Below are 22425 nucleotides of genomic sequence, written 5' to 3'. Positions count from 1 at the left end.
TTAACTTCTGTGCAGAGTACATCATGAGAAATGCTGGGCTGGAAGAAGCACAAGCTGGAATCAAGATTGCTGGGAGAAATATCAATAACCTCAGATATGCAGATGACACCACCCTTATGGCAGAAAGTGAAGAGGAACTAAGAAGCCCCTTGATGAAGGTGAAAGAGGAGAGTGAAAAAGTTGGCTTAAAGCTCAACATTCAGAAAACAAATATCATGGCATCTGGTCCCATCATTTCATGGGAAATAGATGGGGAAACAGTGGAAACAGTGTCAGACTTTATTTTTTGGGGCTCCAAAATCACTGCACATGGTGACTGCAGCCATGAAATTAAAAGACGCTTACTCCTTGGAAGAAAAGTTATGACCAACCTAGACAGCATATTCAAAAGCAGAGACATTACTTTGCCAACAAAGGTCTGTCTAGTCAAGGCTATGGTTTTTCCAGTGGTTATGTATGGATGTGAGAGTTGGACTGTGAAGAAGGCTGAGTGCCGAAGAATTGATGCTTTTGAACTGTGGTGTTGGGGAAGACTCTTGAGAGTCCCTTGGACTACAAGGAGATCCAACCAGTGCATTCTGAAGGAAATCAGCCCTGAGATTTCTTTGGAAGGAATGATGCTAAAGCTGAAACTCCAGTACTTTGGCCACCGCATTCGAAGAGTTGACTCATTGGAAAAGACTGTGATGCTGGGAGAGATTGGGGGCAGGAGGAGAAGGGGACAACAGAGGATGAGATGGCTGGATGGAATCATTGACTCAATGGACGTGAGTCTGAGTGAACTCCGGGAGTTGGTGATGGACAGGGAGGCCTGGCGTGCTACGATTCATGGGGTCGCAAAGAGTCGGACACGACTGAGCGACTGATCTGATCTGATCTGATAGTTGCTATACAATATTATATAGGTCACAGGTATACAATATAGTGATTCACAATTTTAAAGTTTACATCCATTTATAGTTATTATAAAATATTGGCTATATTTCCCATTTTATACAACATATCCTTGTAGATTATTTTATACCTAATAGTTTGTACCTGTTAATCTCTACCCCTGTATATTCCCCGTCCCTGCTTCCTTTTCCCCACTGGTAACCACTAGCTTGTTTGCTATATCTGTGAGCTTGCTTCTTTTTTGTTCTGTTCACTAGTTGGTTGTATTTTTCAGGTTGCACATATAAGTGATATCACACAGTATTTGTCTTTTTCTGTTTTACTGATTGCACTTAGCATAATACCATGTAAGTCCATCCATGGTGTTGCAAATGGCAATATTTCATTCTTTTCTATAGCTGAGTATATTCCATTGTATGTATGTATATATGTACATGTATATATACATACACCCATCTTCTTTATCCATTCAATTGCTGAAGGACATGTAGGTTGCTTCCATATCTTGACAACTGTAAATAATATTGCTATGAACATTGAAGTAAATTTATCTTTTTGATTTAATGTTTTAGTTTTTTGGAGGTGGTATATTCTCAGGAGTGGAATTTTTATTTTTTTGAGAAACTTCTGTACTGTTTTCCACTGTAGTTGTATCAATTTGCATTCCTACCAATAATGCACATGTGTTCCCTTTTCTCCTTCCTTGCCAACACTTGTTACTTGTGTTCTTCTGGATAGTAGCCATCCTAACACGTGTAAGGTGATATTTCATCATGGTTTTGATTTGCATTTCCCTGATGAGTAGTGATGCTGAATATTTTTTTATGTGCCTATTACCCATCTGCATTTCCTCTTTAGCTGAATGTCTACTCAGGTTTTCTTGCCCATCTTTAGGTGAATTGTTGGTTTTTTTGAGGTTGAGTTGTAGGAACTGCTTATTTATGTTGGGTATTAGTCATTTATCAGTCATATCTTTTGCAAATATTTTTCCCATTAGTTAAGCTGTCTTTTTCTTTTGTTGATGGTTTCCTGTGCTATGCAAAGCTGTTAAGTTTAATTAGTTCACATTTGTTTATTTATTTTTGCTTTTATTTCCTTTACTTTAGGATATGGATCCAAAAAAAAATATTGCTGTGATTTATGTCAAAGCAGAGAAGGCAATGGCAACCCACTCCAGTGTTCTTGTTTGGAGAATCCCAGGGACGGGGGAGCCTCTTGGACTGCCGTCTCTGGGGTCGCACAGAGTCGGTCCCAACTGAAGCGACTTAGCAGCAGCAGCAGCAGCAGCAGCAGCAGCATGTCAAAGAGTGTTCTGCCTATGTTTTCATTTAGAAGTTTTTCAGCCTTACATTTAGGTCCTTAATCATTTTGAGTTTATTTTTGTGTATGATGGTGGATAATGTTATTTAGCTGTTGAGTTCAACTATATGTCTTTTAATACATACATGAAAAAGAAAATGATGAAACATAAAACTATATGACATTTTCCCTCACCTTTCTTTCAGCCTATTATGTATACCTGGAGAATCTTCCTTGAATGTTTGCTTTGAGGCTTTTAGATGTAATACATTCCATGTACAACCTGGGCTCTGAGGACTTCTCCATAGATGCTAATCAAGAAAAAAAAATTAGAGAGTGTTGGGCACTCTGTGTTGCTAAGCATGGACACTGAGCTTATGGAGAAAAAGTAACTGCTTCTTGGAACCACAAACCAATATTTTAGCAGGATATTCCCATCCTGAAACTGCCTTAGGTGATGTAGCAGTCCTTTGAAGTCAGGCAACATGCAGCATCTTCTCTGGAAAACTTTTAAAATTTTTAATTAGTATTTAACATGCCTCTTCTTATTTTTACTTAATGCTTGTAGGAGTTTGTAGTCTTATCACAGGGGAAAAGGAAGAGAAAGATGGCAGTATAGTTTTCTTCCTCAAATCCCAGGTAAGACACAAGCTTTATTAGCTGAATGAATGGAAGCTATTATTGGCAACATTTGGACCTAGGAACCAATTTAATTTGTTTCTGCTATAAATTTGAATTTTTGCTTCAATGTGCATGCTTTATTTTTTCATTTCTCCTTTTCACCATTTTTATCTCATTTTTATCACCATCAAAATGTGATTTCTTCTTTTCACCATTTTTATCTCATTTTTATCACCATCAAAATGTGATTATTGTTTTGTTCATTTTATACATTTTGAATTAATTCTTCCACCCTTGTATTCATCCATCCAGTCATACTAAATATTAACTACTGTGACAGAATCAGGGGATACAGAAATGAATATGACAATATTCAAGTCCTTAAACAGTTACCAGTTCATTGAAGAGAAAAATAAATAAATAAATAAATAATTAAAGTCTTCTTTCCCCCTATTTCTTTCCCTTTGCATTTCTTTTTCTTAGTATTATTCAGTCTAACCTCACATTTACTCATTTCGATGCAATCTCTGAGGTAGGAACAAAGGAAGACATTTTCTATCTCTGAGACTCTTAGATTTAAGTTCAAATAAAGTGTTCACATCCTTTGTTAAAGAAATCCAGGTGTAGCCTCTGGATAATCCTAGATCTTCAAGATTTCTGGAGCTACCCTTTCATTTGATGCTCAAACTAAATTCCTAGTAAACTGAGATCCTGTTCTTCACTCCGTGGGAAGCTCTGTCTCCCAGTATCTCCAAGGACTTTACTGGGGGCTCAATTTCTCCTGATTCCCTTTTACTATTATTTGCTGCTCTCTTATGTTTTTGAATCTGACTATGTATGTTTCCTCCTTGGCTGCCTGCTCCCCTCCTGTCATCCTCCCATGGTCCAAGAACTTCATTACTCAGAGCACATTCAACACCACGCTGTTTTGTAAAACCACCTTTTACTGAGGCGTAAGAAAGCAAGCATCATCTTAGAATTTAATGTTCTCCGTTAGTCTCCTAAGGTTCTTTTGCTATATCTGTGGTGGTGGTGGTGATATAGTCGCTAAGACGTCTGACTCTTGCGACCCCATAGGGTGCAGCCCGCCAGGCTTCTCTGTCCATGGGATTTTCCAGGCAAGAATACTTGAGTGGGTTGCCATTTCCTTCTCCAGGGGATCTTCCCAACCGAGGAATCGAACCTGGGTCTCCTGCATTGCAGGCAGATTCTTTACTGACTGATATCTGTGGGGGGATCTCTAATTGTTTGTCCTCGCATTTTGGACTTTTCCTCCTTGTCTTTCGAGACCTTTTCCATTTCCTTCTCATTAGAATTCAACTTTCTTCCAGCATCCTCTTTTGCAGGCCGACAGAAGCCAACTTCCAGTTCCCTACCATGTAATAATGAAGTAAACTTTGGCTTTCGGTTACAGCTTTCTTATTTTTGACCATACCAAGTGTCTTTGGCCTTTATTAATGACCTATCTAGCTGTTTTTTAAACAAAATAATCATCTACTTGGAAGATGAATCTTGTATATTTCCAAGCATATCGAAGTTTATTTCTATTTTTCATACTCTCTGTATTTTCCTGTTATAATATTATCACACCAGCAGATATACAAAGTCCTTAAAAGCTAAAGACATATTGAGTTATAAAGACTACAATGCAGAATAATACAAATGCAAAAATCATCATGTGGTTCTTTAAATAATTCTAATAAAATTTTTGATAAATGAAAGATCCAAATGACATAAAACCAGACAACTTTTGGTTTCTGAAGTTTTGTGTCTTAGAATTGTGTATATTTAGAAACTGTTCAGTTTCTTTGCTTACTCAGTTATTTGTGTAGAAGCCAGAATTATGTCTTAACATAAACACACATAAACACACATGGGCCATAAACATCCCATTACATAGGAGGTAGTTTGCTACTCTCATTAAGGTTTAGGAAGACCTTTTTAAGAGTCTACAAATGCTTAGAATTTAAAAACTACTCCAATTCATTTAGTAATCAGTTATCAATCTTGTATTATCAGTCTGTTGAAAAAACACGGAAACAGAGGTTTCAAACTATACTATGCATAGCAATCACTTAGAAAGCCTATAGAATGCAAATTCCATCTCCCCAAACAATGGAATCTGACATCTGATGTAGGACTAAGAAATTCACATTTATGTAAGCTGCCCAGGTGTGTTATAATGAGTGTGAGCACATTTTTGGAAATATGAGTGGGGTATTTAAATAATGTCCTAGCACAAAAAGATTCATGTTAGCTAAATCCCAGCAACCTAGTGTGGTATCTTAAGACTTTTTTGACCTTTTCCTGGTAACAACTTGTTTAATGAACATAAACAGTAAGTTCCGGTAATTCTTACTGAGGTAATAATGATTTCAAGTATTTTCATAGTGCTTTAAATTAGAAGCCATATTAATATATATATCTTTTATTTTCACTTTATTCCAGTCAATGGGGCTGGTGCAATAATTTAAGACAAGTTAATTCAATAGGTCTCCCATTATAGAAAGTCCAAAAGGACTCTACCAGCACTCAAACCTCAAAAGTCACCTTACAGTCTCATTTTAAATTCAAATACAGGTAATATTTTTGGTTGATTTAAAACCTTTGAAAAGTGAGGATCTCTGTGCTAATTTGGGATTTATTCATCACAATTTGTGCAGAAGAGGCAGACTTGGAAAGTCTATTCTATTCTTCCTTTGGTGTTCCCTTCAAGGCATCACTTAAGAAATTCCAGACATTTTTGTTAAAACTTCTCTCTTTTTAATGGCTGAGTAATACTCCATTGTGTATATGTACCACCGCTTTCTTATCCATTCATCTGCTGATGGGCATCTAGGTTGCTTCCATGTCCTGGCTATTACAAACAGTGCTGCGATGAACATTGGGGTACACGTGTCTCTTTCCCTTCTGGTTTCCTCAGTGTGAATGCCCAGCAGTGGGATTGCTGGATCATAAGGCAGTTCTATTTCCAGTTTTTTAAGGAATCTCCGCACTGTTCTCCATAGTGGCTGTACTAGTTTGCATTCCCACCAACAGTGTAAGAGGGTTCCCTTTTCTCCACACCCTCTCCAGCATTTGAATCAGTTCTAATGAGGTGGATGAAACTGGAGCCTATTATACAGAGTGAAGTAAGCCAGAAGGACAAACACCAATACAGTATACTAACGCATATATATGGAATTTAGAAAGATGGTAACGATAACCCTGTATACGAGACAGCAAAAGAGACACTGATGTATAGAACAGGCTTATGGACTCTGTGGGAGAAGAAGAGGGTGGGAAGATTTGGGAGAATGGCATTGAAACATGTGAAATGTCATGTATGAAACGAGATGCCAGTCCAGGTTCAATGCACGATGCTAGATGCTTGGGGCTGGTGCACTGGGACGACCCAGAGGGATGGTATGGGGAGGGAGGAGGGAGGAGGGTTCAGGATGGGGAACACATGTATAATTTTTTTTTAATTAAAATTGAATAAAAAAAATAATAAAAAGAAAAACAACAACAACAACAACAAAAAAAAACTTCTCTCTTGTGTGATACACATCTCTCCTTTCTATCAGGTTGACCTCCACTTACCCTTCAAAGTCCAGTCTATTGATATTTTCTCAGAGGTTTCTATAATCTCTCAGTCTAAATAAAGTTTTAGGTCATTTTTTCCTTTCATTGAATTCATTATAATTGCAATTGTGTAATTTTGTGTAGTTAAATATTTAATGTCTGTATACCTAGTGGATTGTGAGTTCCTCAAAGGATGGGATTGTGTTTTGTTTACTACTGTTAAAGTAAGGCCCTATCCCTGTGACCTGGCATACAGAGGCACTCAACATACTTGTTGAATTAATGAATGAAGTGTAGGAAAATATCTGACTGGAAAAGATTTTAGCACTTTATATTGATGAGCATAAAAGTATAGTTGAAAACTGTCTTTGTTGTATGAGAGGTGGTAAGTCAGGACTAATTTTGAATGAGCAACGTTGAAGGTCCCACTCTATTCACTACAGAGTATAGGTGGACAACATTTGAGACTGAAAACTTATTTTAGGCAGAAAAAATGCTGACTCAGAAACACTGGAATCAAAGATAAAAGTGCAGTTTACTTTAATCGCTTCGTACTTGCTAACGTCTCATGGATAGAATCTGCCCACTAAAACCTTAGATGCTTAGCCTAAAATTCTGGATGCCGTGGTGGGATGTGTGGGGAGTGGCTGTGGAGAACTCAGTATGTCACACTGCCGAGGCCCTAGTGACAAAGGAAGAGTGTGGGGAGAGTCAGAAACAAGCATGACTCTCAGATCCATAGATAAATTGTGATTAGATAAAGAAGTGATGCACAGAACAAAGATAATTGATTCTTTCTCCAAAGGATGTAATATTTTAAAGACTCTGTGAGGTCCTAGTGATATTGAGTGTTAGAACAAGTAGTTGACTTAAAAAGAAGAGTATATTTATTTGTATGAAGGAAAAGCTAAGTGAAAAAAAAATGCCATCATCTCACAATATATCTGGAAAAGATCATAGTCAAATTGTAACATCAAAACCAAGGGAAGTTGGAAGACAGGAATGGAAAAATAAGGCAAAGCCTTGATTTACATGACTTATAATATTAATATGAACAGTGTACTTTACTAGCACACTGCAGAGAAACTAGTCCATAATTTGGGGTGGTTCTTTCCTTTTCTGGAGAAGGAAATGGCAACCTGCTCCAGTATTCTTGCCTGGAAAAATCCCATGGCTGGTGGAGCCTAGTAGGCTACAGTCCATGGGGTCTCAAAGAGTCGGACATGACTTCACTTTCACTTTCATTTTCTTTTCCTTTTTAGTTGAGGTTATAGTTGATGTACAATATTATATGTTTCAGGTGTACAGCACAGTGATTTACAACTTTTAAAAAGTTGTATTCAATTTATAGTTATTAAAACTATTGGATAGTATTCCCTAAGTTGTACTATGTATCTTTATAACTTACTTATTTTATCCATAATAGTTTGTACCTCTTAATCCTTTATCCCTATCTTTCCCCTGCCTCTTGAGAAGTTTCTTTAAGGCAGATAATCTCAGTCCTAAGATTTTTTTTTCAGTCTTTTTGTAAATCTCATGTATTTGGCAAGATCTGTATATCTCTTACATTGAAACTCAACCAGGGAAGAAGGGAGATGATTTCAATCTCTTCTTGAAACTTAGATCTTTTCAATGTTTAGTTGAGAAGCAGGCATTAGGGAAGAGCTTTGGGTTTGGGATATGTCGTACTATTTCTAAAAGAATCTCCCTCTATTTGACTGATGACCTCTTCCTCGTTCATAGTTCATTTGCTTAGGTATTCAAGGACTGTTGGTAGTCTCTTAATGCTGAGTGAGCGTGCCCAATCTGAGCGCACTCCGAGACCACCAGGGCCCTGCCAGCTTTTCTGACAGCCTCGATTGCTGACAGCTGGCAGCAGTGTCATGGGCATCACACGACACTGGGTCTCAAATTTTCAGGTCTTTCATGTTAAGAAGAATGTGACCCTAAAATAAAGGTTTCCACGTATTTGTATTCTACATCTGAGAGTTTGGTAGTTATGGGAACAGAATCTGGGGCAAAACTTATCAGGTTAATCTTATGACTTTGGAAAAGTTACCAACTCTGTGACCATAAAAGTGACAGTGTAGTGTGGTTATGAGCATTGATATGAGTTAATTATGTGAATTGCTTTGAAGAGTGTTTGGTACTAGTAAGAACTATATAAGTGGGAGCTTTTATTATTATTCTGTATTAGTAGGTGTGTGTATAGTCATATATTATTGGCCAAAGAAATGTTGAATTTAAAAAATAAAATTAAAAATTAAAATTAAAAAAAGATATAAAAAAAGAAATGTTGAATTTTAAAAATCCTTTATAACATACACTTTATAACTTTTTAACATATTATTCTAACATTTGAAGTTCTTTTTCAGGAGAGGAAGAATGCCTTTAATTTGTTCCTTAATTCTTTCTCTCCCTTCAGTCTCAATGCCAACTCTTCTTCCCTAGGTTTGCTCTTTGTGGACAAGCCTTCACCTTTAGTTGATATAAATGGTAGCACAGCTCAGATAGTGTTTGCATGTTCACACCTCATGATAATCTGAACATTTAAGAAGCCTGCAGTTAAATATGGGTGACTTCCAAATTTCCATCAGTGTAGACTGCATCTTATATTTATGGTTGTCAATCTGGATCTAATACACGAAGACTTCTAGGATCATAACCAATATCTGGAGCCAGTGTCTACATTTATTATTTTTTTTCAGCCTGCTGCCCTTTAACATTCTTTTGCAAGGATTTTATTTTTCGCTCTTTTTCTTACACGAAAGAGTCAAATTGTTTTCCAACGTAAATCAAAACTTTTAATCTATATAAGCTGAAAGAAGAACTTGAAACATCCTTCCTGTGCAACTCTAATGGATGTTACCTACATGTCTAAGTTCTTATAGTTGAGTAACATCCCAAGTGAAATCTCCAAATATGCGTTTATACTTCTTCATCTACAGGGAGTGTTCTTAGACTTGGGTTGAAGTATATTATGGTTCAGATCATTCTATGTTTCTCCTTTTATTTCTTTTTTTTTTTTCTCTACAGTTTATTGCTTTTGCTTCTTTATTCTTCATCCTGGTTTCAATCACAACCTTTTGCCTGGAGACACATGAAGCTTTCAATATTGTTAAGAACAAGACAGAATCAGTCACCAATGGCACCAGTGTGGTTCCACAGTATGAAATTGAAACAGATCCTGCCTTGACGTATGTAGAAGGAGTATGTGTGGTATGGTTTACTTTTGAATTTTTAGTCCGTATTGTTTTCTCCCCCAATAAACTTGAATTCGTCAAGAACCTCTTGAATATCATTGACTTTGTGGCCATCCTACCCTTCTACTTAGAGGTGGGCCTCAGTGGGCTCTCATCTAAAGCTGCTAAAGATGTACTTGGCTTCCTCAGAGTGGTCAGATTTGTGAGGATCCTGAGGATCTTCAAGCTCACCCGCCATTTTGTAGGTTTGAGGGTGCTTGGACATACTCTTCGAGCGAGTACAAATGAATTTTTGCTGCTCATAATCTTCCTGGCTCTAGGAGTTTTGATATTTGCTACTATGATCTACTATGCGGAGAGAGTGGGTGCCCAGCCCAACGACCCTTCAGCTAGTGAGCACACGCAGTTCAAAAACATCCCCATTGGGTTCTGGTGGGCTGTAGTGACCATGACCACCTTGGGCTATGGAGATATGTACCCCCAAACATGGTCGGGGATGCTGGTGGGAGCCCTGTGTGCTCTGGCTGGAGTACTGACAATAGCCATGCCAGTGCCTGTCATTGTCAACAATTTTGGAATGTACTACTCCTTGGCAATGGCGAAGCAGAAACTTCCAAGGAAAAGAAAGAAGCACATCCCTCCTGCTCCTCAGGCAAGCTCGCCTAGTTTTTGCAAGACAGAATTAAACATGGCCTGCAACAGCAAACAGGGTGACACGTGTCTGGGCAAAGACAATCGGCTTCTGGAACATAACAGATCAGGTAAGGCACGGTTTCAAATGCATGCCATTAAATACTTTATAGACCAGTATGTCCCTTAAGTAGAAGGCACCTTCTCATTTTCTGCAAGTGTTTGGAGTTTTCAGTTCTACCCCTTTACAAAATGTGTTTGTGTCAGGCTTGTAGATAGCTAGACTGTAGCTTTTCTAAATGAATCCTAAGGAGAAGTCCGCATAGCTGGTCTATAGAGTTCTCCTGCTTTGACGGGAATGCCATGTGCTGACGGTGCCAATAATAGCTAGACTGTAGCTTTTCTAAATGAATCCTAAGGAGAAGTCCGCATAGCTGGTCTATAGAGTTCTCCTGCTTTGACGGGAATGCCATGTGCTGACGGCGCCAATAATAGCTAGACTGTAGCTTTTCTAAATGAATCCTAAGGAGAAGTCCGCGTAGCTGGTCTATAGAGTTCTCCTGCTTTGACGGGAATGCCATGTGCTGACGGCGCCAATATTTTCTTTTGCCTGTTTGTTGCTTTTGTGCTGTTGTTTCTTTGTTTCCCTGCACGATGTGGTGGTATGATATTGGACATTTTCCATCCTTCATTCTAAAAATGTTGATCTCCATATCATTTGGCTTGGTGTGTTTGTCTCAGTTTTATCTCTGCCACACGGGGCCATGCATTTTGACCTAATTCACAAAAAAAAGTTATGTAAAAAGAATGGATGTTTACGTTTCCAAGGCCTAAACACTGAAGGGGTGATATGTAAGAATGCCCTTTGGAAAGTAAAGGTCTTCTTCATTAATATTATGGACGGTTGATTAAGTTTTCATTATTCTTAAATTAGGGTATTTCAATATAATTCCTTTGCTTTGGGTAAAGTGCTATGTAGTACAATCAGCCCAACATTATGCAGGGTCTAGATGATCTGCTTTGGCTAATCAATAGGAAGGTTGAATTTCTCTGTGGATTTCCTTTTTTATGCATTCTGCACTGGTCTTTTCCCTCCCAGAATGTAATTTTGGATAAATTCCTGCTTGAAATTAGCTGAATTCCTACTTCTCTCTATTGCCATAGATAATCTAGAGTTAATTGACTGTAAATTGACATTCAATTTGCCAAAGTGATATTCAATAGTGTCTAGTACAGATGAAATATATTGTAGACCTCACAATTTAACTAATTTTTTGTCATCTATGAAGTGTTAAGATATATGCATTCCCTATAACTTAGATAGGTTTAATCTTTTTCTTGTAGAAAAATGATTTATGACAATCTCATGTGAATAATTTAGCATTATTTAGAAATAACACTGATTAAACAAAACAAGCAAACCAGCAAACACATGGAAAAGGCAAGTGACATTTTCACAGGTTGCTTCCTTAGCTCCCAGAAGCTATTATGGATTAAATTGGGTGGGGGAGGGGTGGGAACCTGACTGGAACTGAGCTGCTTTTTAAAAGATTTTATTCAAAGTCCTTATGTTTATTTAGTAGATTGTTTTGCAAATTCTGTCAGGGGTATCTGAGAGTTGCTATGCCAGGAATGCCCTTATGAAAGATGGAATTTAGTTTGCGTTGCTGCCCTTATTGGATTGTTCTCAGGTACCTGTGCAGAGCTTTTCTGAAGGGCATGGAAAGGAGGACACACTCTCAGCTTGGGCAAGCACTGTTACAAGCTAGCATCTAGGCTATAGGACATGAAAGTCTTTGGCAAGTATTTAGACATAAACGTTTCAAGGGCGTTTGGAGAAGTTGATCTTGTTCCATTGTTATGCTCAAAAATACTATGTCGCTTTAAAACAGAGAACCTGGACACAAAGTCTGTAAACTTTGGGATTGTTTTCATTATGAAATTTGGGAAAAATTACTTTCAGAAAATAATGAAAGCATATGTCTTTTAGCACTGCAAAGACAAATCTTTACTTAGGAGTTTCTCCTTCAGTAGGCTCCGTTTTTAAAGATGTCTGTTTGCAGTACCTAGATAACCTGTCAAAAGTGGAAAGATGTTAATTCGTGTGCTACTTCATTATCACGCTTACTTTGAATCATGTTAGCTTTGTAAAAGTCGTTGTCATATTAGATAAAATCCAACATGAAATTAAAATTTCCCTGAGAACATTTCTCTCCTTTTCCATACATTTCCATCTTGCTCCATGTAAGTTTTTGTGACGAGTGATGAAAATTCTTTTACCATGTTGTGATTATTGTGGTTTGTGTTATCGCGTGGCTGTGCGATGGACACCCGGCGTAAACTCTTTGTATTGTCTCATTTCCTCATCATCACTGTCTGTCAATGGGCACGGCGCTGTGACCAGTGTTATCAGGTGACGACAGTGCAGGAAGTGAGCCACCACTATCACCCCCAGAAAGGCTCCCCATCAGGCGCTCTAGTACCAGAGACAAACACAGAAGAGGGGAAACATGTTTCCTGCTGACGGCAGGTGATTACACGTGTGCTTCTGATGGAGGGATCAGGAAAGGTAGGCATGCATTTCATTAGATCCTAACAGGTGACATAGCAATTAAATGCTGCAAATGTATGGAGTGATGTAAAATGCTCGTTCATCATTTTCTAGGAACAACTATGACATCACAGTGCTTTTTGCCTCATTACATCTTATCTCATTATAAACATTTAAAAATATGTATCATGACAGCCAACTTGATTGTCATATCTGAAAGACATTTCACCCTTCTTTCTTTTTTTTTATTTTTTGGTTTTTCATTTGTCTATAGGCAGAATTGTAATGAAGTATTTAATAAAGTCAATCATCTAATTATTTTAATATAATATATTCAGCAGTCTTGAAAAGTTATCTTTTTTCCTACAATGAATTAAACTCACTAGTTAACTCTATGCACCTGTATGATACGTGGTTGATAATTATAAAACAATAATAAAGCTTTTTCTTCAAAGTAAAGCATTAAACATACTCTAATGGCCTCTTATCCTGGTGGCTCAGACAGTAAAGTGTCTGTCTACAATGTGGGAGACCCGGGTTTGATCCCTGGGTCGGGAAGATCCCCTGGAGACGGAAATGGCAATCCACTCCAGTACTATTGCCTGGAAAATCCCATGGACAGAGGAGCCTGGTAGGCTACAGGCTGTGGGGTCACAAAGAGTCGGACACAACTCAGCGACTTCACTTAATGGTCTCTTATCCAGTGTTTGGGCAAATTTTCCCCAGTAATTAATCTGAATGTCAGGAGCTTGCTAAGGTACATGATCCTCTGGCCATACAGAACAGTATACCCAATCAGTGGAAAGGTTACTTACTGTACTTACAAAATGTACTTACAAAATTTCTCTTCTGGGCAGTAATCATTTTATTATTTTTTAATTGACACTGAACAATTCCTGGCTCATAGAAGATACTTAATATCTGTTGAATGGATGCATTGTACCAGATAGGCATCTTGGTTAAGAAATGTAGCAGGATACTGAAGCTCCACTCCAGCACGTGGTTTTATTTCCCTAGATTGTATCAGCCATCTATGACTATTCCTTAGGTGCTAGTTTTCATTTTCATTTTAGTAAACTTTGCCAACCAAACAATTGGACCCTTTTTATCCTCAAGAAATTAGTTTCATAACACTTATAACCCACTCTTGTCAAAGTTCTGGTATGCTCTTAGAACACCTTCTACTTTGAGAATTCCAGTTGCTTTAGTGCCAAGGTTATTTTACTCAATTTACCGACAGAATAGAGAAAGAACTACACATTTTTTATGAAGAAATAAAATTTCTTAGGCAATTGACTGAATTTGAATGAAAAACCACTCTAGAACTTTCATGTTCGTGCAACTGCATTTTAAAAATATTGTGCTTATTTACTATTCATTGCAAATTCATTGTTTCTCCCTATAGAATACTTTACCGTTTAAGCCTAAAATATTTATTTTATGATGCCTACTTCCTTTGAAATAGCTCATTACCCATGTTGTGCTTCTTTTTTGCTTCTTCTGAGCACTTTATATTGTTCTTTCTGTCTCCATACAAAAGAGAAGACAGAGGACTCTTCTTTTGTTTCTTTAATGTGTAATATTTTAAATTATACTTCATTCCAAGAACTGTCACTCTTTGCATCTATTTCTTGTACGAAAATGTGTTTCAATTATCTGATTTTTCACTATTTTATATTGTTACAATAGTTTTTAAATATTTTTATAGTTAATACTCTATCATAGTACTTAAGCAAAATATATGTATATAACTAATAATATAGAATATAGTACTTAAAGTGCCTTGTAATCTTAAATCACTATATATGTATATACATATATCCATATGTGTATATATGTATTTTTATGTATTATGTGGTTATATTTGGATATATTTTAAGCATCGTTCAATAAAATATCACATGCAGTATTTATACTAGGGTTACATGTTAAGACTCTAGCTAGAATGTTTTTCTTCTATGTTAGATAGTATTTTGAATTTTAAACTGTCAGAGGGGATCACATATTTAAAAATACTTTGAAAACTATAAAGCACCTATATAAATATAGTTTTCCTGTAAAATGGCAAAATTCCATAGCAAAGCAATTAATAAGATATTGTGTTTATATGAGAAAATTATACATGTGATCTTATTTCACAAATACAAATTCTATCAATGAAAGCATCTTTGAAAAACCAACTATGAGCTTTTTATTTTTCATCATTTCTCACTATAAACAAATCCTTTTTCATTCTTGCTTATTTTGTAGATCTGTGTTTTTTTTTTTCCTAGATCTGGTAACATTTCTGGCTATTTTCACTTAATCTTCTCAGTGTTTTCTTTGTCATGTCTATTAGAAATCCATTCATTTCTTCTCCTGTTTCCTTTATATAGATTAGAGATGTCTTCTATTATTCCCACTCACATATTTATCTTCTGTATGTTTCTAATCGTTTTCTACACTGACCTGATTTTTGAGTTATGTAAATTCTCCCCTATATAGATGAGAAAAATGACTGGATCCCCATTGTATTCTTTTTCTATCAACAAGTGTAAATGCAGTTGGGCATACATTAAGAAAACATATGGATTACCTAAATGAATGAACTCCCAAAACTTAGAACCTATGATTTTATTTATATGGTAGTTTTATATATATATATCATTTTACATGAACACAAACATCTCATTGATAGTGCACAAATAGGCAGTTTCAATATTGCCCCAAACAAATATGTGCTCTTAAAAGCTGTATAAAATGTATATCATGTATTTAGATGTTAGTTCAAATTGAGTTCAATATTGTTTATTCTCATAAATTATATTTTCGGTCATTCCATTCAATAAAAGCTTGATGAGGCAAAATTTTGTCAAGTTTTCTAATCATAAATGAACCTGCAGAATAAAGGAAGAATAAATGTATATGAAAAACATAATTTTACTAATTAAATACTTGTTACTAAATTATAAGGGAACCCTTCTCAAATGGACACTGAAATCATAGTTATTAAAAATAAAAAGACTTATAAACAGAATAAATAATATTTATCTTAATGACTATAATTCAGAAAAGTAACTAAACATTTGCAAGGGCAACCAAGATTTACATGTAAATAACATGATTAATATAAATTGTTAAACAGATTTTTACCTTTTTCGGAAGTCTCATAGGGAACATAGTTATTGTGGGGGAAAAAGATGTATATTTTTACAAGGATGGTTTATAGTTATTAACCTTCTTTGATTCATGTATATTCATGAGGTTGCTTTTAATCAACACCAATCAATGTTTATAGTCTAGTTTACATTTTTAGGTTACACTAAAAATCCAAGTCAACTTGGATAAATTATTCTTTCTACAAGTCCTCGTTATATTTCCAATCGCATTACAGAAGAGTAATGATAATTAGCCCTCTAGAAATGTGAAGGTTCCTATGTAAGAATGAATGACTTGCAATTCCTTTTTAATTATTTAAGACATTCTCTCATTAACTATTCCATCACCCACCAGAGCAGAGTGAAATATATGCACCTCACATTTTGAGCTTTATAGCTCAAAATACTAATAAAACATATAGGCAGATAATTTTCTCATTAGCATAAATTATGTTCTAGAGAACTTTACTATAATCAGTGGATGACATAAATTTTCATCTACAGAATATCAAAGAAAACATCTAATCTGCTAAAAGTTTGTGGGTGTGTATATAGAGAGAGGGTTCCTACTAGTCAAACCTTACCCCAAGTAGAGCTGTCATTTTCTGGATCTATAACACTTTTTCAATGGAGCTGTCAGAACATTTATTTACTGAATTGTATAATATGACTATTTTTTCGGTTAATGATTGCCTGGCTTTTAAGACAATTTTACCCCTCCTTGTACAGTAGGTACTCACTACCTCATTTACCTGCCTCTAGTCTTTTCTAATAAAAAATACCACAATATATACTTCTTCTAAAAGTGTCCTTGATGGATGTGGGTTGAGCAGCTAAGGCAAAAATCAGTGGGTTAAAGTTTGTCAGAAAGACCTGTAAGTGGAAAGGATTCTGTAAGTCAATGATTATTATGAACAGAAGATTAGAATGCAAGATAATAGGAAGAAAAGGTGGATTAATATCAAATTATTCTTTATTCCTGGCAGGGAAGAATCAGCTGAAAATATATAATCAAAATCAGATTTAAATTTACTGAAATGATGACTCAGTTTATATTACTTATTTATTTATTTTTTAATACAAGGGATTAGAAATGGGCATTCATTCTGCATCACCTAGATAATGGCATTAAAAGCCATTATTGAGGAATCATCCTTTTAACCCCTTCCCCTTTTAAAGCTGGAAGATTAAAGATGCTGGGAAAGAGTTGTCCACTTAAACTTAAGCATGCTTTATTAGCTTAGTAAATAGTAACATAAGAATGAAAAGAGAAAAAATAGCTCATTTTTTTTTTCAGGGACGTATTCTGAAATTTAAAAATACTAGCCAAATTTATATCTTACTTAAGTTGCTTTGCATAATTCTTAAAAGTTTTCTGATACTGAATATGTCAAAATTACATCAATACAAACTATAATTTGGAAAAGAATAGATTTTGAATATTACAATAGTAATTTGTGATAGCTGGCTTAATCTTTTGGAAATGACAGCTACAATGAGCTTCATTTTTTTTTTTTAGAGTTGTAAATTGTCTCAATATTGAATTCTTTGTAAGAAAATTCTTTGAGCTCAAAAATAGCACTTTGATTGCCCTGCATGATATTGTCTGTCTGTGTCTGTTTTCTGGTTGAATTCAACTGATGTCTGTGCATTTTTCCATAAAAGGATATGAAAAATCCAGAAGCTTAAACAACATAGCGGGCTTGGCAGGCAATGCTCTGAGGCTCTCTCCAGTAACTTCACCTTACAACTCTCCTTGTCCTCTAAGGCGCTCTCGATCTCCAATCCCATCTATCTTGTAAACCAAACCGCATCAGTTGGCTAAATGGTCTTAATTCAAGTACTGTTTACCCCATAATGGAAATAATTAAATGTAGAGTTACTCCAGATGCCATTAACACAGTATAAATCCTGCATGATACTACTATCTGAGGTCAGAAATGCCACTTGGGTAGCTGACGAATCTTATCCTGGCTTTAAACGAATCTTCTCCTAGTAGTGCTACCACTTCTCCGTATGAATTGCCCTGATCTCCTTTCGCAATAAAATGACAGATAGCACCAGATATTGGCGAGTACCCTAATACATAAACACATCTTCAGGGAGATATATTTAAATCATTGTGCTTCCAAATGCCAGCTACTTCATGGGAACTTCATTTCTTGTGACTCTGAACCATTCTGAAGATGTCTGGGATTCTGTTTTGAATGCACACAACATGACTTGGGTCAGCTCATTTGCATGGACCATCTTGTCTCTATCACCTGAAAGCGATGTCGCAGAGCTCGGGGACCGCAGAGGGCTCGGGATATGTGTACTTGCATTGAGCCATCCTGCTGATGTGAAGGCACTGGTTGGCTGTTCTGCATGTTGAACTGTGGGGCAGGGAGGGCGAATTTCTCCTTGACAATATTTTTTTCTTTATTAGTCTTTGAAAAAAAAAGATATGTTTAATTTCTTGATTGATTTACTTTCCTTCCAAAATGCTGTATTGGAGTTCTGAATGTCTCTGGTTGTTTGCACACAGATAACTGCAAAGAGATTGTCATTACTGGTTACACGCAAGCCGAGGCCAGATCTCTTACTTAATGGCTTGGGGAAGGCACAAAACATGAGAAAGGTAACTGCCAGCCAGGCTTGCATCGTTCAGATAGGAACTGCTATTTGGAACTAGACTCATGTTTTCTTTTTTTTAATCCCAGAATTTGTCATCATTTTCAGAGTCAGGGTGCCAAATATCACTCAAAATTCTTGTCTTTTTTACCCCCTTCTTTTATTTAATTTATTATTTTTTTTTTCGCAAACAACAAAGAGCATTGTTGTTCACAGGAAGCTTTCTTGACCAGCCTTAAATTCCTGACTGACAGCATTAATCAGGTTTTCAGGCAGTGTTTAATCAGGTGCTTTGTCCTGTATGTTGTTCTGTCCGCATGTCTTAGCTCCCTGTCTTATATGTATATGCCATCTGTCTCCATGAAGCACAGAAATGCCTTGATAAGGTGTTCATGATTTTAGTACTGGGTCTTCTCCCCTGCCCCTCGCCTTCTTCACTACTTGGAACAGCCTCTCTGCTTTGTGTGTAAATTAATGATGCCCCGTAGACTACCTAAGTTAATTGGTACTGTGAACCTTTTTGAGGAGCAGGATTTAAGCAGCAGTTTTACCGTTGCATTTGATTGCCTGCTGCAGTGTCAGTTTCTACTGGCAACCAGAATTCATCAGGACACGCCGATGAAACCCTCAGGGTGTCTTATTCAGTCCAAGTGGAAGACATTCTGTTTGCACATCTCTACAAATGCAATAGCAGTAGTGTGTCTGATGTATTGGACATGAGAGGGAAGAAAATACCATACTATAAATTGAGAGATAAACAATATTTCTAAGGCATTTAGGGTCCTTGAGACTGCTAATTCCTGATGCTCATGTTTATTTCCGGTTAGGGAGACAATTGTCACTTTTAGAATTGGCCACATAACATGTATTACTTTATATCCCCAAGTCCTAGAGCATGACCTGCATGTCAGAGACCTTGTACAGCACTGTATTTACCCAGACATAAACAACTTACATTTAGAGATTCCTTGATGCTTTTGATAACACTACACATAGAAAGTTATAATTAAACACAAGTTTATGGTAAAGGAATTAATATACTGTCTGGTGCTGCTGTTATTGACTGCAGTGTTATACAGAATTTATCATGGATTTTTGACTGCTGAAAAAGGGACAGTGGAATTTAGCCATACCAAGGACTGTTCTGGAAACAGACTTCTGCTGCTGAATGTGCCCTGACGTGACCAGGTTGCACTTGGAAGAGATCCTGGCGTCTTCATGAGGCATGAGAAGCCTATGCAAGAACTGTGGCTGGAACTCATTTGGTGCTGCCCATATGAGTGGTCTGCTGAGGACTGGCTGGCGTGAAACAGCTGTAAATACCCACATGTATGCATGGGTCAACAGCTTTGGCCATCTCACATCAAAGAAAGCCAGAGTCACGATCAGCGTCTCTGGAGCTTCAAGTAAGGCCCGCCCCTCTGTGAATTACCCTTCGTGGACCTGCAGTAGATTGTGCTGTGATCATACGAGCAGTGATATTGGTATACTATAGGTCTGTCTTAATTTCCTTTAGTTCTCTTTTGTTGGTTAGATCCACGAACACTAACTGTAGCATTTATTTTTAATAAACCACTTATACTAGCTTGTCATGTTGTAAAATTTTCAGTGCCTATTTGTCAAAACTGACCCATTTGGAGTCTCACATTTGTTTTAAGTTCTTAAAAGTTATTTGACTTAAACTCATTAATATTATTCATGATTCAAGCATTTTGTCATTGTTACCTCAATTATAAATATTAAAAAAATAAAATTCTGGCAATGAGAGTATTTTTTTATTAAATTATCAAGAACAATATCAGTATATAGTAGAATATGAATTGAATTGTATCCTAAAATGTATATTTTGCATAAAAGAGATATTCTTCAATCGATTACTTTTTTTGTGAATTTTGTGGCAAAGAAGCTTGTACTTGTCTTTAAAACTGTTGTAGTTGAAACTGTATAAGAATTCATCTTGCTTAATCAATATTTCTGGAATCTATTAGTTCCCCTGGGACTCTGAATATAACATACAACCTAATTATGAACCCCTATATCACGGACCTTTTGTGACCATCTCAAGGTGCATGCATAACCTTGAAGATAAATGGTGAAAATGTAATTAACTAAAATGAAGAATAAAAGGTAAATAAGTTGGGGATAAACTTGAATCCTATCGGAATAAATTATTCATGTTTTTTCCTTGGCTCGTCTCTTTGTTTTGGAGTTTTCAATAGGCTTTACCATTTTTATGCATCGTGATAACAAAAGACACTCATGCATAATAAAGAATTTGAGATGAAAGGATTTGTAAACATACATAGGTCACATTTTCATTCAAGCCTTAGACATGTAGCCAGTGTTTTCCTCTTCTAAGTGATTTTTGCTCTTATAATTCTGAAGTAGTAAAATTATTATTATGGTATTTGATTTTTATATGGCATTTTATGACTAAATACTGAATTTTCACTTACACTTTCCAATTTAATCATCACAATGATTCTGGAGGTAAATATTTTTTGTTTCATTTTACTGGAGGTGAAGTGAAAGATCAGAGAGGCAAGACTATTCACGTATATATTTGTCACGATTTTCCTGTCATAGTTTCTTATGGTTTAAATATCTACTGAGCTTCTTGTGCTGAGCCCTTTCAGTCATATCCAACTCTGTGTGACCCCGTGGACTGCAGCCTGCCGGGCTCCTCTGTCCATGGGAATCTCTAGGCAAGCATACTGAAATGGGTTGCCATTTCTTACTCCAGGGGATCTTCCCTGAACCGGTGTCTCCTGCTTTGGCAGGAAGTTTCTTTACCACTACTGCCACCTGGGAAGCCCTCTTATAAATGCCTTATCTTCTAAATATGACTTCTGTCTTGCTTTTGGATAAAAGATGAGTGTTTCAGCAGTACACCACATGTGGCTGGCATTCCATTTTCATTGCAGGGTTATGTTTTTATTTACCTGTAAATTCTATGTCACCAACAGGAAGAGAGGAAAGGGAAAATGGAAAAGAGAAATAAGGTTGACAAATCCAACACTTTACTGAATCTTTTCTAGGTCTAAAAGAGCTAGATTATTAAGAGACTATTGATTATTAAGTCTATTAAGAGACTGTTGATTATTAAGAGACTATTAAGAAACCAAGATTCAGAAAAGAAAATCTGTCTAAATATAATTACTGACAAAAAGTTGTTAACTATGGTGTCAGGATGTAGGATTTACTGTAAAAAGGAAAATTATATAGGATGGGGAAAGAATGCATTTTAATACATGATAATTGCCATCAAATTTTGATTAAAAATCAAGATTAAATACTTACAGAAAAAGGGGGAATATATTCAGTTTATCTTTGAAATAAATCACAAGACAGATGAATGAGCAAGAGTGAACTTAACTTGGAAAGAGACAGTGAATATATTAAAAGACGATAATACAAAGCAAGGACTTTGGAGGATTTATAACATGCTTGAAGACATTTAGAGCTAAATGAATACTATAGATTTATATAAATTTTCCCTGACATAGTTGCAGTATCATTATTATTGATCTTTTGTTTCCTGTTCTCCCCTGAAACAACTCTGAGAATATGATATTTTTCATTATCTAAGGATTAAATAATTAAATTGCATTAGTATTACATGGTTTCTTTATTCATCAAACTGTCATGTCAAAGTGACAGACCAATGAATATGCACTTTGAACATTAAAATGTTCAAAGACTATGTATTCTCCATTGAGAATCCCAGGTGCCTAGCACTCAATTTTTAAAAAATGAACTATATTTTAGAACAGCTTTAGATTCATAGAAACATTAAGCAAAAAATACAGCCTTCCCATTTACCCCCTGCTCCCACTCATGCACAACATCCCCCACTCTCTGCATTCTACACCAGTGGTATTTGTTACAATTGATGAATCTGCATTGATATATG

General features: G+C 36.2%; 1 protein-coding gene across 6 annotated transcripts in view; it reads left to right on the top strand.

Annotated features, from left to right (window-relative positions):
• Positions 1-20700, top strand: part of KCNC2 (potassium voltage-gated channel subfamily C member 2) — a 244250-nt gene extending 223550 nt beyond the window's left edge. The window contains exons 3-6 of one of the 6 annotated variants that reach the window (XM_086398694.1): positions 9415-10342; positions 12616-12780; positions 18427-18519; positions 19582-20700. In XM_086398694.1, coding sequence (XP_086254820.1) covers positions 9415-10342; positions 12616-12780; positions 18427-18488 — 1155 coding nt within the window. In that variant the 3' untranslated portion in view covers positions 18489-18519; positions 19582-20700. Of the gene's footprint in view, positions 1-9414; positions 10343-12615; positions 12781-17564 lie in introns of all 6 variants that reach the window. The other 5 variants (XM_086398698.1, XM_086398692.1, XM_086398693.1 and 2 more) reach the window with 5 other exon arrangements.
• The last annotated feature ends 1725 nt before the right edge of the window (positions 20701-22425 follow it).

This window comes from Bos grunniens, chromosome 5 (genome assembly GCF_055505025.1).
Source record: "Bos grunniens cultivar Pamir isolate PY7600 chromosome 5, Bosgru_T2T1.0, whole genome shotgun sequence".
NCBI classification, from domain to species: Eukaryota; Metazoa; Chordata; class Mammalia; order Artiodactyla; family Bovidae; genus Bos; species Bos grunniens.
Note: the sequence above shows the minus strand (reverse complement) of the source record. Positions and strands in the feature narration are given on the sequence as shown.